The sequence below is a fragment of the Tauraco erythrolophus genome, chromosome 8, assembly GCF_009769465.1.
Source record: "Tauraco erythrolophus isolate bTauEry1 chromosome 8, bTauEry1.pri, whole genome shotgun sequence".
Classification (NCBI taxonomy): Eukaryota; Metazoa; Chordata; class Aves; order Musophagiformes; family Musophagidae; genus Tauraco; species Tauraco erythrolophus.
The window spans coordinates 3871348-3884421 of record NC_141472.1 but is presented as its reverse complement, the minus strand read 5'-3'; the positions used below and the strand labels follow the sequence as shown (position 1 = coordinate 3884421).

The window sequence follows — 13074 nt, the reverse complement described above, 5'->3', positions numbered from 1 at the left end:
GTAACAGGCTCATTTTCCTTTTGAATATATTACTGCAGACACACGAACGTGAGCAACCCTGCTTGTAAAATGTAGAAAGGCAGGGGCTTGTGTGACTAAGGGCAGTGGTTTGAGACATACCCCAAAATACTCACGTTTTGATGGCAGGCTGTGTTTGCGGAGGCAGGGGAATGGACAGAGACAGTGTCCCATCAGGAGAAATCTAAATGGCATTGCTGATGGGATTAATCCTCCACTTAAGAAGTATTTATGGTGAATGTATAGTTAAACCACATAGTAACTTTCCCAGGAAGAATTCTTTACAACAGGACGGAACCAGGTTCATCAAAAACCTGTGAGTTTTAGGATTCAGTTTCATCTTGTGCTGATCATGGGCGCTGTCACATAGCGATCACTTACATGAAATGTACTGAGGACATGCTCTCAGTAGAAATCTTTGTGTGTGATAAAGTAGCTGAATGTTGAAGCCACATTTTTGAGGAGGAGGTTAGTGCTTGTCTGCTTTGTTAAATACTCTAAACAACGAATTATATGGGCTTGGGATTTAGTTTGTTTTAGGCAGCTAAGCCATGTTTTGCACACTTTTATTAAGAACTTTATAGGGATGTGCTTAAAAGGAGGAGTAAGGGCTAGAACCAACCTTGTCAAAATAACACGTACATTTACGGGGTGACGTTCCCCACTTCGCAGCACTCATCTCCACCGCCTGTAATACACTCCCAGCTGCCGGTCGGTTTTAATAACCGCACAAGACGACACACCGCTGGGCAGAGCCCGGCCCTGAGGGAGCAGGAGGAGGAGGAGGAGAAGGAGAACCTCCTCACCGCCTCTGAGGAGACACGGCAGGGAGCTGCCGGCTGCGCGGGAGCAGCACGCGCGGGCCGCAGGCGCCGCGCCGGCCAATCAGGCTCTCGAGCGCCGCCCGCCGCAGCCAATGGGCTGCAGGCGCGGGCGGGGAGCGGCGGCTGTTGAGCGCGTGTTCCGCGGGAGCGTTGGCGCCCGGCCGGGGTGGGGGCGGCGGGGCCGGTTATGCCGGTCGGGGGCTCGGAGCTGGTGCGGAGGCCTGACGGGGGGGAGCGGGCTGCGCTGAGGCGGCAGGAAGGTCACTCGGGCTTCTCTGGAGCCGAGGTGAGTGCTGCGAGCGGCAGTTCCGTGCCTGGGGGTTCCCTTTGGGCGGGGGGGGTGTGGCACCAGGGTGTTGTGAGGGCTCCCGCCTTCCTCCTGAGCACCGACACCAGCGCTTCAGTGTCGGTGCTGGTTTCTAACGGGCTTGGCTGCGTCCAGAACGGTGACAAGGAGGTTTTTGTTACTTCTTTAGGGCATGCCTAGAGCTGGTGTGGTTCTGGGCTTTTAACTCGTTCTTAAAGGGAAAAAGGGGGGGGGGGGAGTCACTTCGCTGTCATAACACGTTGTAATTTGTGTATAGGCATCGGACGTGTGCTTCGGCAGCGTTAACAGCAAGATTTTTCATTTCACAGCGATAGTTGCTCGAAACTCTAGTTAGGAGATTGTCGTGGTTTAACCCCAGCTAGCAGCCGCGCACCACCAGCCGCCCTCGCTCTCCGGGCAGTGGGATGGGGGAGAGAACTGGAAGGGTAAAAGTGAGAAAACTCGTGGGTTGAGATAAAGACAGTTTTATAGGTAAAACAAAAGCTGCACACACAAGCAAAGCAAAGCAAGGAATTCACTTGCCACTTCCCATGAGCAGGCAGGTGTTCGGCGATCTCCAGGAAAGCAGGGCTCCATCACACACAACCGTTACTTGGGAAGACAAACACTATCACTCCAAATGTCTTCCTCCAGCTTCATGTGGTATTATGGAACATCCCTTTGGTCAGCTGGGGTCAGCTGTCCCAGCTGTGTCCCCTCCCAACGTTTTGTGCACCTCCAGCCTGCTCACTGGTGGGGTGGGGTGAGGAGCAGAAGAGACCTTGACTCTGTGTAAGTGCTGCTCAGCAATGACTAAGGCATCAACACTCTTTTCAGCACAAATCCAAAACACAGTCCTATTGTAGCTACTGTGAAGAAAATTAACTCTCTCCCAGCCAAAGCCAGCACAGAGATGAAGCTAAAGTCACTGTAAAAAGAAAGGTAGTGGTTTTGAAACAAAAATAACTGTAGAAGTGCATAATGTAATCATGGTAAGTTTTTTTTTGAAGGGTGACTGAATTCTGTTGATGACTTCTGTTAAATGAGGTAAATGATTTTTATTAAGTGATTTTAAATGATGTCACTTTAATGCTGGTCCTTAGTGGAGGAGAATGACTGCATGCAGATTAGAGGTATAAGGTGTTTTTCTCCATGGGGAAGGGCTTTCATGAAGTTATCTCTTAGAGGTCCGTTCTGCAAACCTTCCTGTGCAGATACAAGGCCTAGGTCACACTTTTTATATCTGGAGTGGACAGAGCTCATGTAACTTGTATGTTAATCCCAGAGCAGCAGCCAAGGAACAGGCCTGAGTTTCCAGTCTCCCCTCATGCTCCACCAGCAGCCCATGTCTCACTTCAGTACTTCACTCGGTTCCTTATGTTCCTTGGTGTCTCATCGAGCTGGAAACCTCCTCTGGAGGATAAACCAGTGGCCTATGACTTTAGAAGCATGTGAAACCCAGTTTATGGGCCTGTTGGTTGGTCTGCATGCCCTTGCAGGAGGAAGAGTTACAGACAGGACTGTAATTTGCTGTGCTTTATGTAAGATTATAGTCAGCTTGGAGACCTGTGACTATAACATAAGATCGTTATGTTTCATTTCAGTAGTATAGAAAGTATACCTAAGTGAGAAATATGTCTCAACGTTTCTATGTATTCCTCTCTTTGTTCTGAGCATTAGGGGAAGGCAGAGAAGAACTGACAACTGTTTATAAGAAACAAACTTCAGAAAGAGCGTCTTCCATCCCTGTATGCTTTTTCTCTGCTTTTCATTCATGCTTGCTATAAAACTCAGTTTGTTGCAGGTTCAGAGCAGGTGTGTTGTTTTGGCTTGGTGTATTGTCCAGCTTTCTTCTGTAGCTAAAAGAAGCACTCCGATCTAAGAAACCATCTTGTTACTTTCCCTTATGTCTTGCACTTCTTGGTTGTAAAGATTCCCAGGTTTTCTTACAGTACCGTGCTTGATAACTATTTCTTCTTGTTTTCCCCAGAATTAAAAGGAATATCATTCTGTTTCCCCCCTGTCCAACATCTGAAGGGGGTTTAGTTCTCAGAAGGCACAGAGCTCTAAGTTCACCTCTTCACTCATTTAAGTAGTTTTTAAAATTTTTATAGCTCCTGGACTGGAGGGTGTTCCCTACAGTAAATATACTGGTCTTGGATCAAGAGGCTGCAAGCTTTCTGTGGCAAGGAGTGCTTACAGGCCAAGTGTACAGTCAAGGATGATGTGAGATCAGTTTGTGGTCACTGGATCCAGCATAATGTCAGCAATGGGACTGAAAGTCAGTAGAGGCATTGAAAAACCTTGTGTGCTGCCAGGAAGTTAGCATATGTAGCTCACTGCCTATCAACAGGGATTCTGGTATTCAGCCAAGAAATGCTTCAGTGGTAAGAGGCTGGAAACTTTGCCCAAGAGTTAAGAAAATAGGTCTCTGAGGATGCTTTTACTCAACCGAAATCACACAAGCAAGAAGAGCAAATTCTTTTAAAAGCCTTCCCTGATCTCTTAGGATTTCTTTGAGAACATGCTGTGTAATTCCTAGCTTCTATACTAGCGTGCAGTATGTAGTAATGAGATGGTTAATTTATTTTTTTTAAACAGTAATGTCCTCTTGTATACCTTGAACTTCTCTTATTTTTATTAAGGTGAGAAACTGATAGGAAGAGACGAGCCGGTGACTTTGAGAGGTTGCAGTAGAAGTGAGCTGTGTGGATAACTTCTGAGGAGGAGGACTTCAGTGTTCATGCCATGGAATTAAAAAAGAACAGTGATGTTAAAAGCAAAAGGAGATGCCTCCATCAGACCTCACATCTTTTTGCTTATTCTGAGGAAGCTGAGCACATGCTCGTCAGAGACACTGCAGCAGGAGCGAACCATTCTGATTTTGGCCAGGCAGGTTCTGTCAATGTTTCAGAGTTTAAGTTACCAGAGGAAAGTTTACCTTATTTAAGTTCATCTTTAAACACAGATATTGAAATGTATAATGAAATGAGAATGAGAATTTGCTGTGCACAGGTCAATGAGAGCAAGAAAGAAGCTGAAATGGTGGAAAGGGCATGTGACAATACGCACTTTAATTGTGGGGTGTGTGATGACTGCAGACAAAGCCATTTAGGTGAAGACTCACAGCTGGAATATCTCAGTGCTAATGAGGACTTTGATGATAGGAATAGCTCAAGTGAGTCTTCTCAGAAAAGGGAAACTCCAGGAATTGAAACCTTAAAGCCGATAGATCCAGTTGATGAAGTTCCAGGGCGTAGAGTCGCAAAGGAACAAGATCTCTTTGATGTGTCAGAAGGTTGTTGTCCTGCTTCTGACTATGGTGTAGGTGAGCAGACCTGCCCAGAAGGACCTAAGCCAGAGCTTCCCTACCTGCTTCAGAACTCCCTACCAGATTTCAATGGTGTGACTTGTGATCATCAGGAAGAACAGACAGAGTATCATAGTGCTGTTTATGGAAGTATACTTGAAAGTTGTGAATGTGGGAGTAAAGAAAAGGCCCGTCCAAATCTGCTTGTATGTGACGGTTTAGGAGATGGAGAGGTGAAAGACATCCCTCTGACTGACAGCACGCTGCCACCCCAAACAGCTACAAGTGGAGAAGTGTCTGAGAAGAGTGACGGACACATTCACAGCATCTCAGTGAGGCAAGACAATCCTTTGCTGTCAGCAAGGGGAAGGGCCCCTGCAGTAGCTGTGCAATCTTGCCATCGTGCAGAGGACTCTCATGTCTACAGTTGGGAAGAATCTGGTGCGTGCCTGCATGGTGCCAGCTGCACTGACTGCGCTCCAAAGGATGCTGAAGCGCAATTCCCAGTCTCTGAAATTCTCACTAGCAAGAATCCCTTTTTCGAGGTGGAATTTGCAGATAAATCCTCCCGTGGAAATACCAGCTGTGTGAACTCGGAGCATCGTGAAAACTTGAAAAACATTCCCAGTGACTCTACGGTTAACCAGGCTGTTGCTGCGAGTTGTGATTTCAGACCTTGCTTCACAACAAGCAGAAGTACCAGTGCTCAGGTTTGCCTCTCGTCCAGGGCTGTTAATACAGAGATAACAATGATGAACAAATCTCGACCCGTGGGACTGCGCTGGGAAAACTGTGCAGACGTTGCTTGCAATACAGACTGGTCATGTGGAGCCAGTACAACAGTGCAAACTGGATCACAGCTCTCTGAGATGCTGGGAGAACACTCAGATGGCAGTACTGTAACAGCTGAAAGAAGTTCACAAATTCAGGTAATTTAGGAAAAAAAAAACCCCACAACCAAACAATTTTGATATATAGACCTTTTTTAACTTAAAGTTGCTCAGAACTTGTCTATACAAACATTAAGCTGTAACTTTTAATTATTTTTTTTTGTTTAGGAACAAGAAGAATCAAAAAATGAGTTGTGTAGCAGTGATTTAAAGATAAGCACTGACAGGTGGGTCATGAATTGTTTTTCGTTTGGAATTCTACATGCTGGATAAGATTTTTTCATGATTGAAAAGTTGTCTGTGACTTAGCAAAACTGATGGCATTGAAAGATTGCTGGGCAGCAGCTACTACACTAGAGGGTAAGACTGCCTTTCAGAGAGCCCTGGGCAAGTGAGAAGGAGATGAAGACCTCCTGAAGATGAACAAAGACCAAAGCAGCCTTGGTCTGCAGTTGCAGGCTGGCCAAGAACAAGTCGGGAGTAAGTCAGCAGTGCTCCAGTACGGTGAAGAAGGGAAACCACATCCTGGGGCTGCCTTAGCAAGAGTGCAGCCAGCACATGGAGGGAAGTGTTGATTCTTCTCAGTTTGGTGCTCGTGAGGTTGCATCTGGAAAGGTATCTCCAGCTGCAGGCCTTGTAGTGCAAGAAGGAGATTGGCAGGCTGGGGAAAGCCCACCAGAGGGCCATCGAGATGGTGAGGGAGCTGGTGGAGCACCTGATGTGTGGGGAGAGCTGAGGGAACTGGGGTTGGTCAGCTCAGAAGGGAGGCTGGGGATGTGGGGAACCTCCCTGTAGTTCTTGGCAATCTGGTGGTGGGTTGCCAAGAAGATGGAGTTAAATTCTTTGTGGAGGTGCGTTTTGAAAGGGCAAGAGCCCACAGTTACTATTTGAGGAATTCTAAGCAGGTGTAAAATAAAAATTTCTTACAGTGAGAGTAGTGTTGGTACTGTCTCCTTCCTTGAAGATTTAAAACAAGAAAAAACCCAAACCCAGCAACAAAGCTGGACTAGCTAAGACCTCGAGCTAATTTTGAAGTTAGTCCTGCTTTGAAAAGAGGTTTGTAGTGCAGACCTCCAGAGATCCTTTCCAACCTAAATTATTCCGTGACTGTGGAAACCAAATAAGTGCGTCTTGATCAACATTGGAGTTGCTAAGTTTCTTTTTGTTCTTAAAACCACACTTTTTGAACAGAAATTATGATGGTGCTTGTGCAGTTCCCACCTATCAGTTAAGGCTGATTGTAATGTGGAAGTTACTGTAAGACATAATTTTTTTCTGTGTAGTAAACAGGAGGAACTGATTTAATTTTTCTTTTTTTCCTTAAGTCATAACAGAAATAGCTGCTGGAAAGCTTCTTGTTTCAAAATAAGACATAATGAATTTGAAGCCCTTGAATCAGTATTTTAAGATTTTGTTTATTATTCTTATTTTAAAGGCCAGTGCGCATTGACAAACAAGCTGTGAAGAATTCTGCATCAAGCTACTGTCAAAAAATACTGCAGAGAGCGATTGAAGCGGAATTGCAGATTCTAAACGCTCATTATCGGATGTGTTATCAGCACTGCTTGAAGATTTACAAACTGGCTTTGGAAGAAAACATATGTTTTAGCAGGCACGTACTTCAACGTCCTTTTAAATGAAACGGATGACTTGGTTAAAAGGCATTAATTGCTAAATGTTACTGATGTATTCTGCCCATGGCTTGGAATGGTGTTTATAATTAGCATTGTTGCCCAAAAGACGTTTGTACACGTTCTTGTAACTGCCAAGTTTTTATTTTCAGTCTAAAATTTTCTGTAGCATTGACAGCCCTAGCAAAATACTGTTTGTTTCCAGGAATGTCTTTCTGTACAGGAGGAATATTGCAGAGAATCCATTCAGGATGGGAGGGGATGCATAGAGGGGGAGCTGGGGAGGATGGTAAAGGAGAAGGAGGTGCAGAATTGTTACGAGATGAGGCAGGAAGGGGGTAGTGATCACAGAGTCTCTAGCTGATAAAGCACATGCCCTGGAACGAACCTGGAACTCACCTGAGGAATCTTTAAACGCTGTCAAATGTTTGGGCCGTTCTGGAAGCAGTAAAATAAAAGAAATGTCTAAGTTGATCTTCTTTTCTTATACATGTTTGGACAGATTTAATGGAAATAGTGAATTACGTTCATCTCTCATCTTGGTTTTGAAAGAGCTAAGAAAGAATTACAACAGTATGAGAATGAAAATTGAAATGGGCACACCTTTAAATGAACTTCCACCACTATCGGTTGAGATGAAGTTGTTCCCAATCTCCTCTTCTTATGTCCCCTGCAAGGTAATTTCTTAATTGCTTTTTGATTTTAATATAAATTATTTTCTCCAGAAAACTAAGACAAATCTTCTCTTTTTTGGCAGTTGTTCAGAGAGGATCTTTGCTATGTGTAAGTAGTCCTCATTTGTGGTATTTATTAAAGTTCAAAATAAGTAAGAAGTGAGTTTAAAAGATGTTAAACTTAGAATTTTTGTATTTCAAGATGTCTTGTTGCTCCAAACTGTTTAGCTGAAAGACTAGCATAGCCCTTTTGGGTACAGTGATTTTATTTTAAAGAAAGTTTTACTCTGTAATCTTCTAGTGTGCAAACTATGGAGTTGTATTTTTACTATCTTTGTAGGAAAAGTTTTCAATTTATGGGTAATTTTCCTGGTTCTCTACTTTCATTACTAAAATCTTTGTCTCTAATCTTAATGCTATCTGTCTTAAAAAAAAAATAACCAAACAAAAAAAACCCCACACAACAAAAACCCCATCAAAACAAAAAGACATTGCTGCCAGCAAAGATAGTATTAGGCATATAAGCATCTGTTCTGCTAAGATTATCATTCAGTTATGAAGAATGATAGAAAAATAGCTCCATATTTCAGGCAGACATATGGTTTTGCTTGTTCAAGAACTATGTCCAATTACTTTATGTAAATGGAGATTAAAAAAAATTGGCAATAAGTTTTTGCTGCATCGGGTAAACAACGGGATATTTTTCAAATTTCTTGTTAAGTGTTAGTAAAATTAATCAAAAATTGCACAGATTTCAAATTGTACAGGCATACATGGAAACATTGCACAGAAAGCTTTGTGTCAGGTTGCAACTAATGCTTTTATAAAATACAAGTATCAAAAAACTTTGGTTCTCATTTAAGCTAGGATTTATTAAACACATTTTATTTATTTTACTGCGAGCTTTTTGGAAAGATTTAAATTAATATTTCAGAGTACTTGATACCATTGTAGAATTTAAAATGGTGACATGTTTTGTGTTAAATTCTTGGATCTGTGTTAGTTCTGTTTCAGGCTCAAGGAAAGGTGACTTTGTAGCACCAGAACTACAAGAAAGGAAGATTTCTGTCAACATGGTAGGGATTTCTTCATTACTGAGTTTCTTAGACGTGAATTTTGTGAAGCACAGTCTCCTTTTAGGTATATGCAAATACAATCACAGCGTTCAGGGCTCGAGCTAGGATCCTCTGCCAGTAAGCACAAATGCAGCTGATGTGACCACAATTTTGATTGTCCTTTCAAAATAAAATGACTTGGAGGTTCTTGAAGACAATCAGTAGGTTAACTTTTTAGAATTTACCAGTTTAAGCAATCAATATTCTGAAGGTCAGAAAAATAACATACAATCAGGTGCCAGTGCTGTGACATGACTGAAACATGTTTGTAGGACAACCCACAGACTGTGTGTGGAACTGGTGGCAGCCAGCCAAGTGACTCTACTTCCTCCAAGGCATTTGCAGAACAGCTTCCAGATCAGGATATAAAACGTGGTAAGCAATCTGCTTCTGGCACAAACACTAAATTATTAGTTAAGTTGTTGGGGAAAAAACCCAAACGCTGTGTAAAACATAGATATGCACACTCGACTGTCTTTTCTGTGATGGAATGCATAGCATTTTATCAGCTCTATATTATACTTTGCATCTTGAAAAAACAGATTTGCTGCTTAAATCAGAAGTGAGAAGTAGTATATGTCACCTCTTTGTGATGTAGTACCAAGTCATGCAGGTAGCTGGAATGCTCTTAAGCACACAGAGATTTTATATTTGTTCATGTGACAAACCACGGTCTGAATTTTAACACACTGAAATTGATTTCAACTGTCAAGGCTGTGTGAAAAATGAAGACAAGAGTGAATACTGGTTTGATGCTAAAGAGGACTTGACAGTAGCAGATTTTTCAGTAACGTCTGAAGAAACAAAAGAGCAACAAGAAAACCAAGACACGGTTGATTTAAGAGGTGAGGTTGTGTGCTTTAAGCTGCCATATCTAACAATGATGTTTGTTTATTATTTGAGTATTCTGTTCTTTCTACAAGCATAAGTAAACGTGGGAAAAAAAAATGCTAACTGGGATTTCAAAGTTATTTTTTCTTTGACTTCCAGTGAATGCTTGTACAAATGTTCAGCTGTTTTCATCCACGTTTTTCCTTTAAGACTTTACCTGCAGTCGTTAAACTCAATTTAGTAAATCTCCAGCCAATCATGTAGCTGGAAATCTTTCCTTTTTTTCTCTTCCTCCTCTTTCTGCGTCCTTCCCCATTCAGGCTTCTTAAGAGTCAGCTGGGAATGGCCTGCCTTTGGAGACTTGGGTCCCGGTGACAGGCATGATCCAATGTCCTGGTGCGTGGGAAGCAGAGAGCTTGTGTGCTCCGTGGTGGGGACTCGCATACAGTACCCGTTCTTTAGCACTGGAACCTGTTGGTTCCGACTGGTGTTTTCTCTGGTTGTACCTCTTGTGCCTCTTCAAACCTCAGGAAATACTCAGGGAAAAGAGGTTTCACAAACTGAACTGTTCTGCTTCTCAGGACACTCATTTTCTCTTAGAAGGTGCTTTTCATTCTTTTAGGTTTTTTAAAGGTTTTCCATCTGCGCTTTCTGAAATGTACAGAGATGTTAGCTTGGACTGAAACATAAATAGTTAATAACACTTTACTTTCTTACGTTTATTATTAGAAGTGAAGATAACGGAGAGTGGAAGTGAGTGTTCTTCTATTTGTGTTGGTGGCCTGAGTTCCTCGGAGTCGGAGGTATGCCTGTTCTTATTTACACAGTAGTAGTAACGTCTTGCCTCTTTTTTGAATTCTTTCATACATTTGCAACCAAATATGCTTCTGTTTTGTAGGGGGATTTAAGATCACATTTCCAGAAGTACCAGGTTTCTGACACTCCTACTGCTGCGGATTCTAATAACTACAGGTTTGTTAATATGTTTTACTTGTTTCAGATTTCTTTTTTGTCAAAGTGAGCAGATCACGGGAGAGAGGAGGGGGAGTTCATTAATTTGTTTCAGTAATTAATGTAGATACAGATAGGTACTTGTAACTTGTAATTCCAGACAGCTTCTCACCTTATGAGAAGTTAAGGAGTCTGAAATTTTCTGTGGAGTTTAATGGAGATACAGTTAATATTCAAAAGAAGAGAACAATCATGTGTTCTTACTCTTAGTAATTTGTGGTTTACTTAGTTTCCTTTTTTTTCCTTTTTTTTTTTTTTTCTGTGCCTTAGATATGCATTTCTTCCCTTTAAAGACACTAATAAAGCAAAGTTAGCTGGAGAAGAAATGAACCAGAAAAAAATAAAAGGAAAACCACTAAGTGTTGAACTTGTAAATACTTCATCAGAGAATAAATATTCTTTTTCCCAAGTACTTACAAATAAGCTTTGTCATGAAATCCAACCTGTTGGTAACAGTCAAAGAAATTATCAAGATAAAACCCTCACTTCAGCCTCCAAGTCTGTGAAAGCACCTGACACCACCTCTGCTTCTGAGAAAATGCATCTCCTTCCCATAACTTTTTCCAAAATTTCTGACTCTACACAAGTACCTTCAGAAACAAAGTGCTCTGCACTGAAATCATCTACTGAAGATTCGGTACGATGCTTGCTTGGAGTTAATCAAAAGGTAAATAATTACTACTAAGGCTCCTTTATGTGGCAGATTAAGAGCGTTAAAACTTCTTGTCCCATAACGTGTTACATTCAGTATCTATAGGATGATGTTAGGATAGGAAAAACATGTTATGTGTCTCTAATAAGTTTCTGCAGAAGAGTGAGAGCACCGTTCATTTGCCCCTGCATCAAATTGTGATGCTCCATCTCTTTTTCTTAATCCGAAGCCAGTTGGGAACCTAGCCATTTGCCCTGGATTTTTCATCTTGCTCTTCTATTTTGAGTTTCCACTTGTAACGCTTTTTTTTTATTTGAATGTCTTGTGATTTTTATCCAGGAAAGATTCTGGGATGCTGGAGGGGAAACTTGGGATTTTTAAATAGAAATTAAGAAATGCCCGTGTATAAATACAGTATTTTATATTTGCTTAGGTTGGTCCTTGGAGGATAAGGCAAAGTTAATAATTGCTGGTGTTGCTCTCATAAACTAGATATTTAATTTAACGTAGCAGGAATGTCTGTTACACATAAATGCATGTAGTAGTTTTATTTCTAGTTTACAGGTTGGATAATATGGCTGGCTATAGTAGAACAACTTATTGATCTGAATCTGTATCTGTTATTTTTTTCTTTTTCCGTAACAAGAATATTTATTAGTGGTAAAGATAGGTCGTCTTACTTGTGCAATACTTAACCCATTCACTTTTGGCTATTTTGATGCAATTCTAGGGTACTGAAGAAAATTTCTTGCAGAAAACATCTGTTCCTTTCTCCACTAATTCACACGATGCTTTTTTTTCTCCTAATACATTGAACTTGAGCAGTTTTGGTAAAGTAATAAAGAAACTTCAAGAAATTCATCCAGAGGCTAGCAGGTGAGAGTATTTGGATTTCATTTCTGCCCTGATTTGTAATGGATCCAGTATCTATGGTAGCTAAGTGCTAAATGTGTTGCACAAAACGTGGTGCAAGCAGTTATTTCTTTTATTCATATAGAGACAAAATTATGGCTGCTGTGCTGGAGGTGAGGAAAAACAACAAAGGGATCCTGAGTGGCTTGGCCATCAGTTCTATTGTGGAAAGGACGTCTGTCATTCTGAGAAAATCAACACCCAGTTGTGGATGGGAAAAGCAGTGTAAATAAGTGAGTATTCCAGCCTACAGGAGCATATTGAAATAAAACCATTTGAATTTGTGCAGCTACATAGCCTGACGAGATTAGTAAGTTAACAGCACTTTAAGAAGTACCTGAATGAATCCACTGAAAGTGGTTTCTAAGGATTGTTAGCTGTTTTGCAGAACATCTGTTAACAGATTGACTTGCTAGCTCTGTGTACTCTATAAAACCTGGTATACTGGGGGGTTTATTATGCAAACTGGTTTATTGATTAACTTAGTGGAGAACGTCGTCATACATATTCTGTACAAAGCTGACACCTAATGGACAGTCCTTACGTAGCAGTTCGTAAAGAAATCAGAAATCCCAGAATAGACTCAATTTTGGTTTAAAAATTGATCATTTCTGTCTGATGTACGAGACTCAGTTCTGGACTAGAAATCTAAACGGGGTAAGATTGATGTCTTTTAGTTTTTTTAATGTTAAAGGACATCTTGCGTGATGACACAGCTCTGGGTACTGCAGGAAGCTGCAGCAAATTGAACATGCTAAAACCACAGCCCAGAATTCTGAGGATGTGTGTGTGTATTGTCCTGTAGGAGACATCCTTGAGTTGGTGCTTGTTTCACTCTCCTGCTGAGCTTGCTTTAAGGACCCCAGTAGTGCCACTGCCAGGTTTCCTGCACTGTTCCG

General features: G+C 41.6%; 1 protein-coding gene across 1 annotated transcript; it reads left to right on the top strand.

The window, feature by feature from the left end:
* Nucleotides 1–1029: 1029 nt before the first annotated feature.
* RBM44 (RNA binding motif protein 44) lies at nucleotides 1030–12408 on the top strand. The gene is made up of 13 exons (XM_086615839.1): nucleotides 1030–1128; nucleotides 4165–5388; nucleotides 5518–5576; nucleotides 7483–7657; nucleotides 7738–7763; nucleotides 8658–8730; nucleotides 9042–9144; nucleotides 9483–9614; nucleotides 10330–10403; nucleotides 10499–10572; nucleotides 10882–11248; nucleotides 11994–12139; nucleotides 12261–12408. The coding sequence occupies exons 1-13, from the start codon at nucleotides 1030–1032 to the stop codon at nucleotides 12406–12408; spliced, it is 2700 nt and encodes an 899-aa protein (XP_086471965.1).
* The last annotated feature ends 666 nt before the right edge of the window (nucleotides 12409–13074 follow it).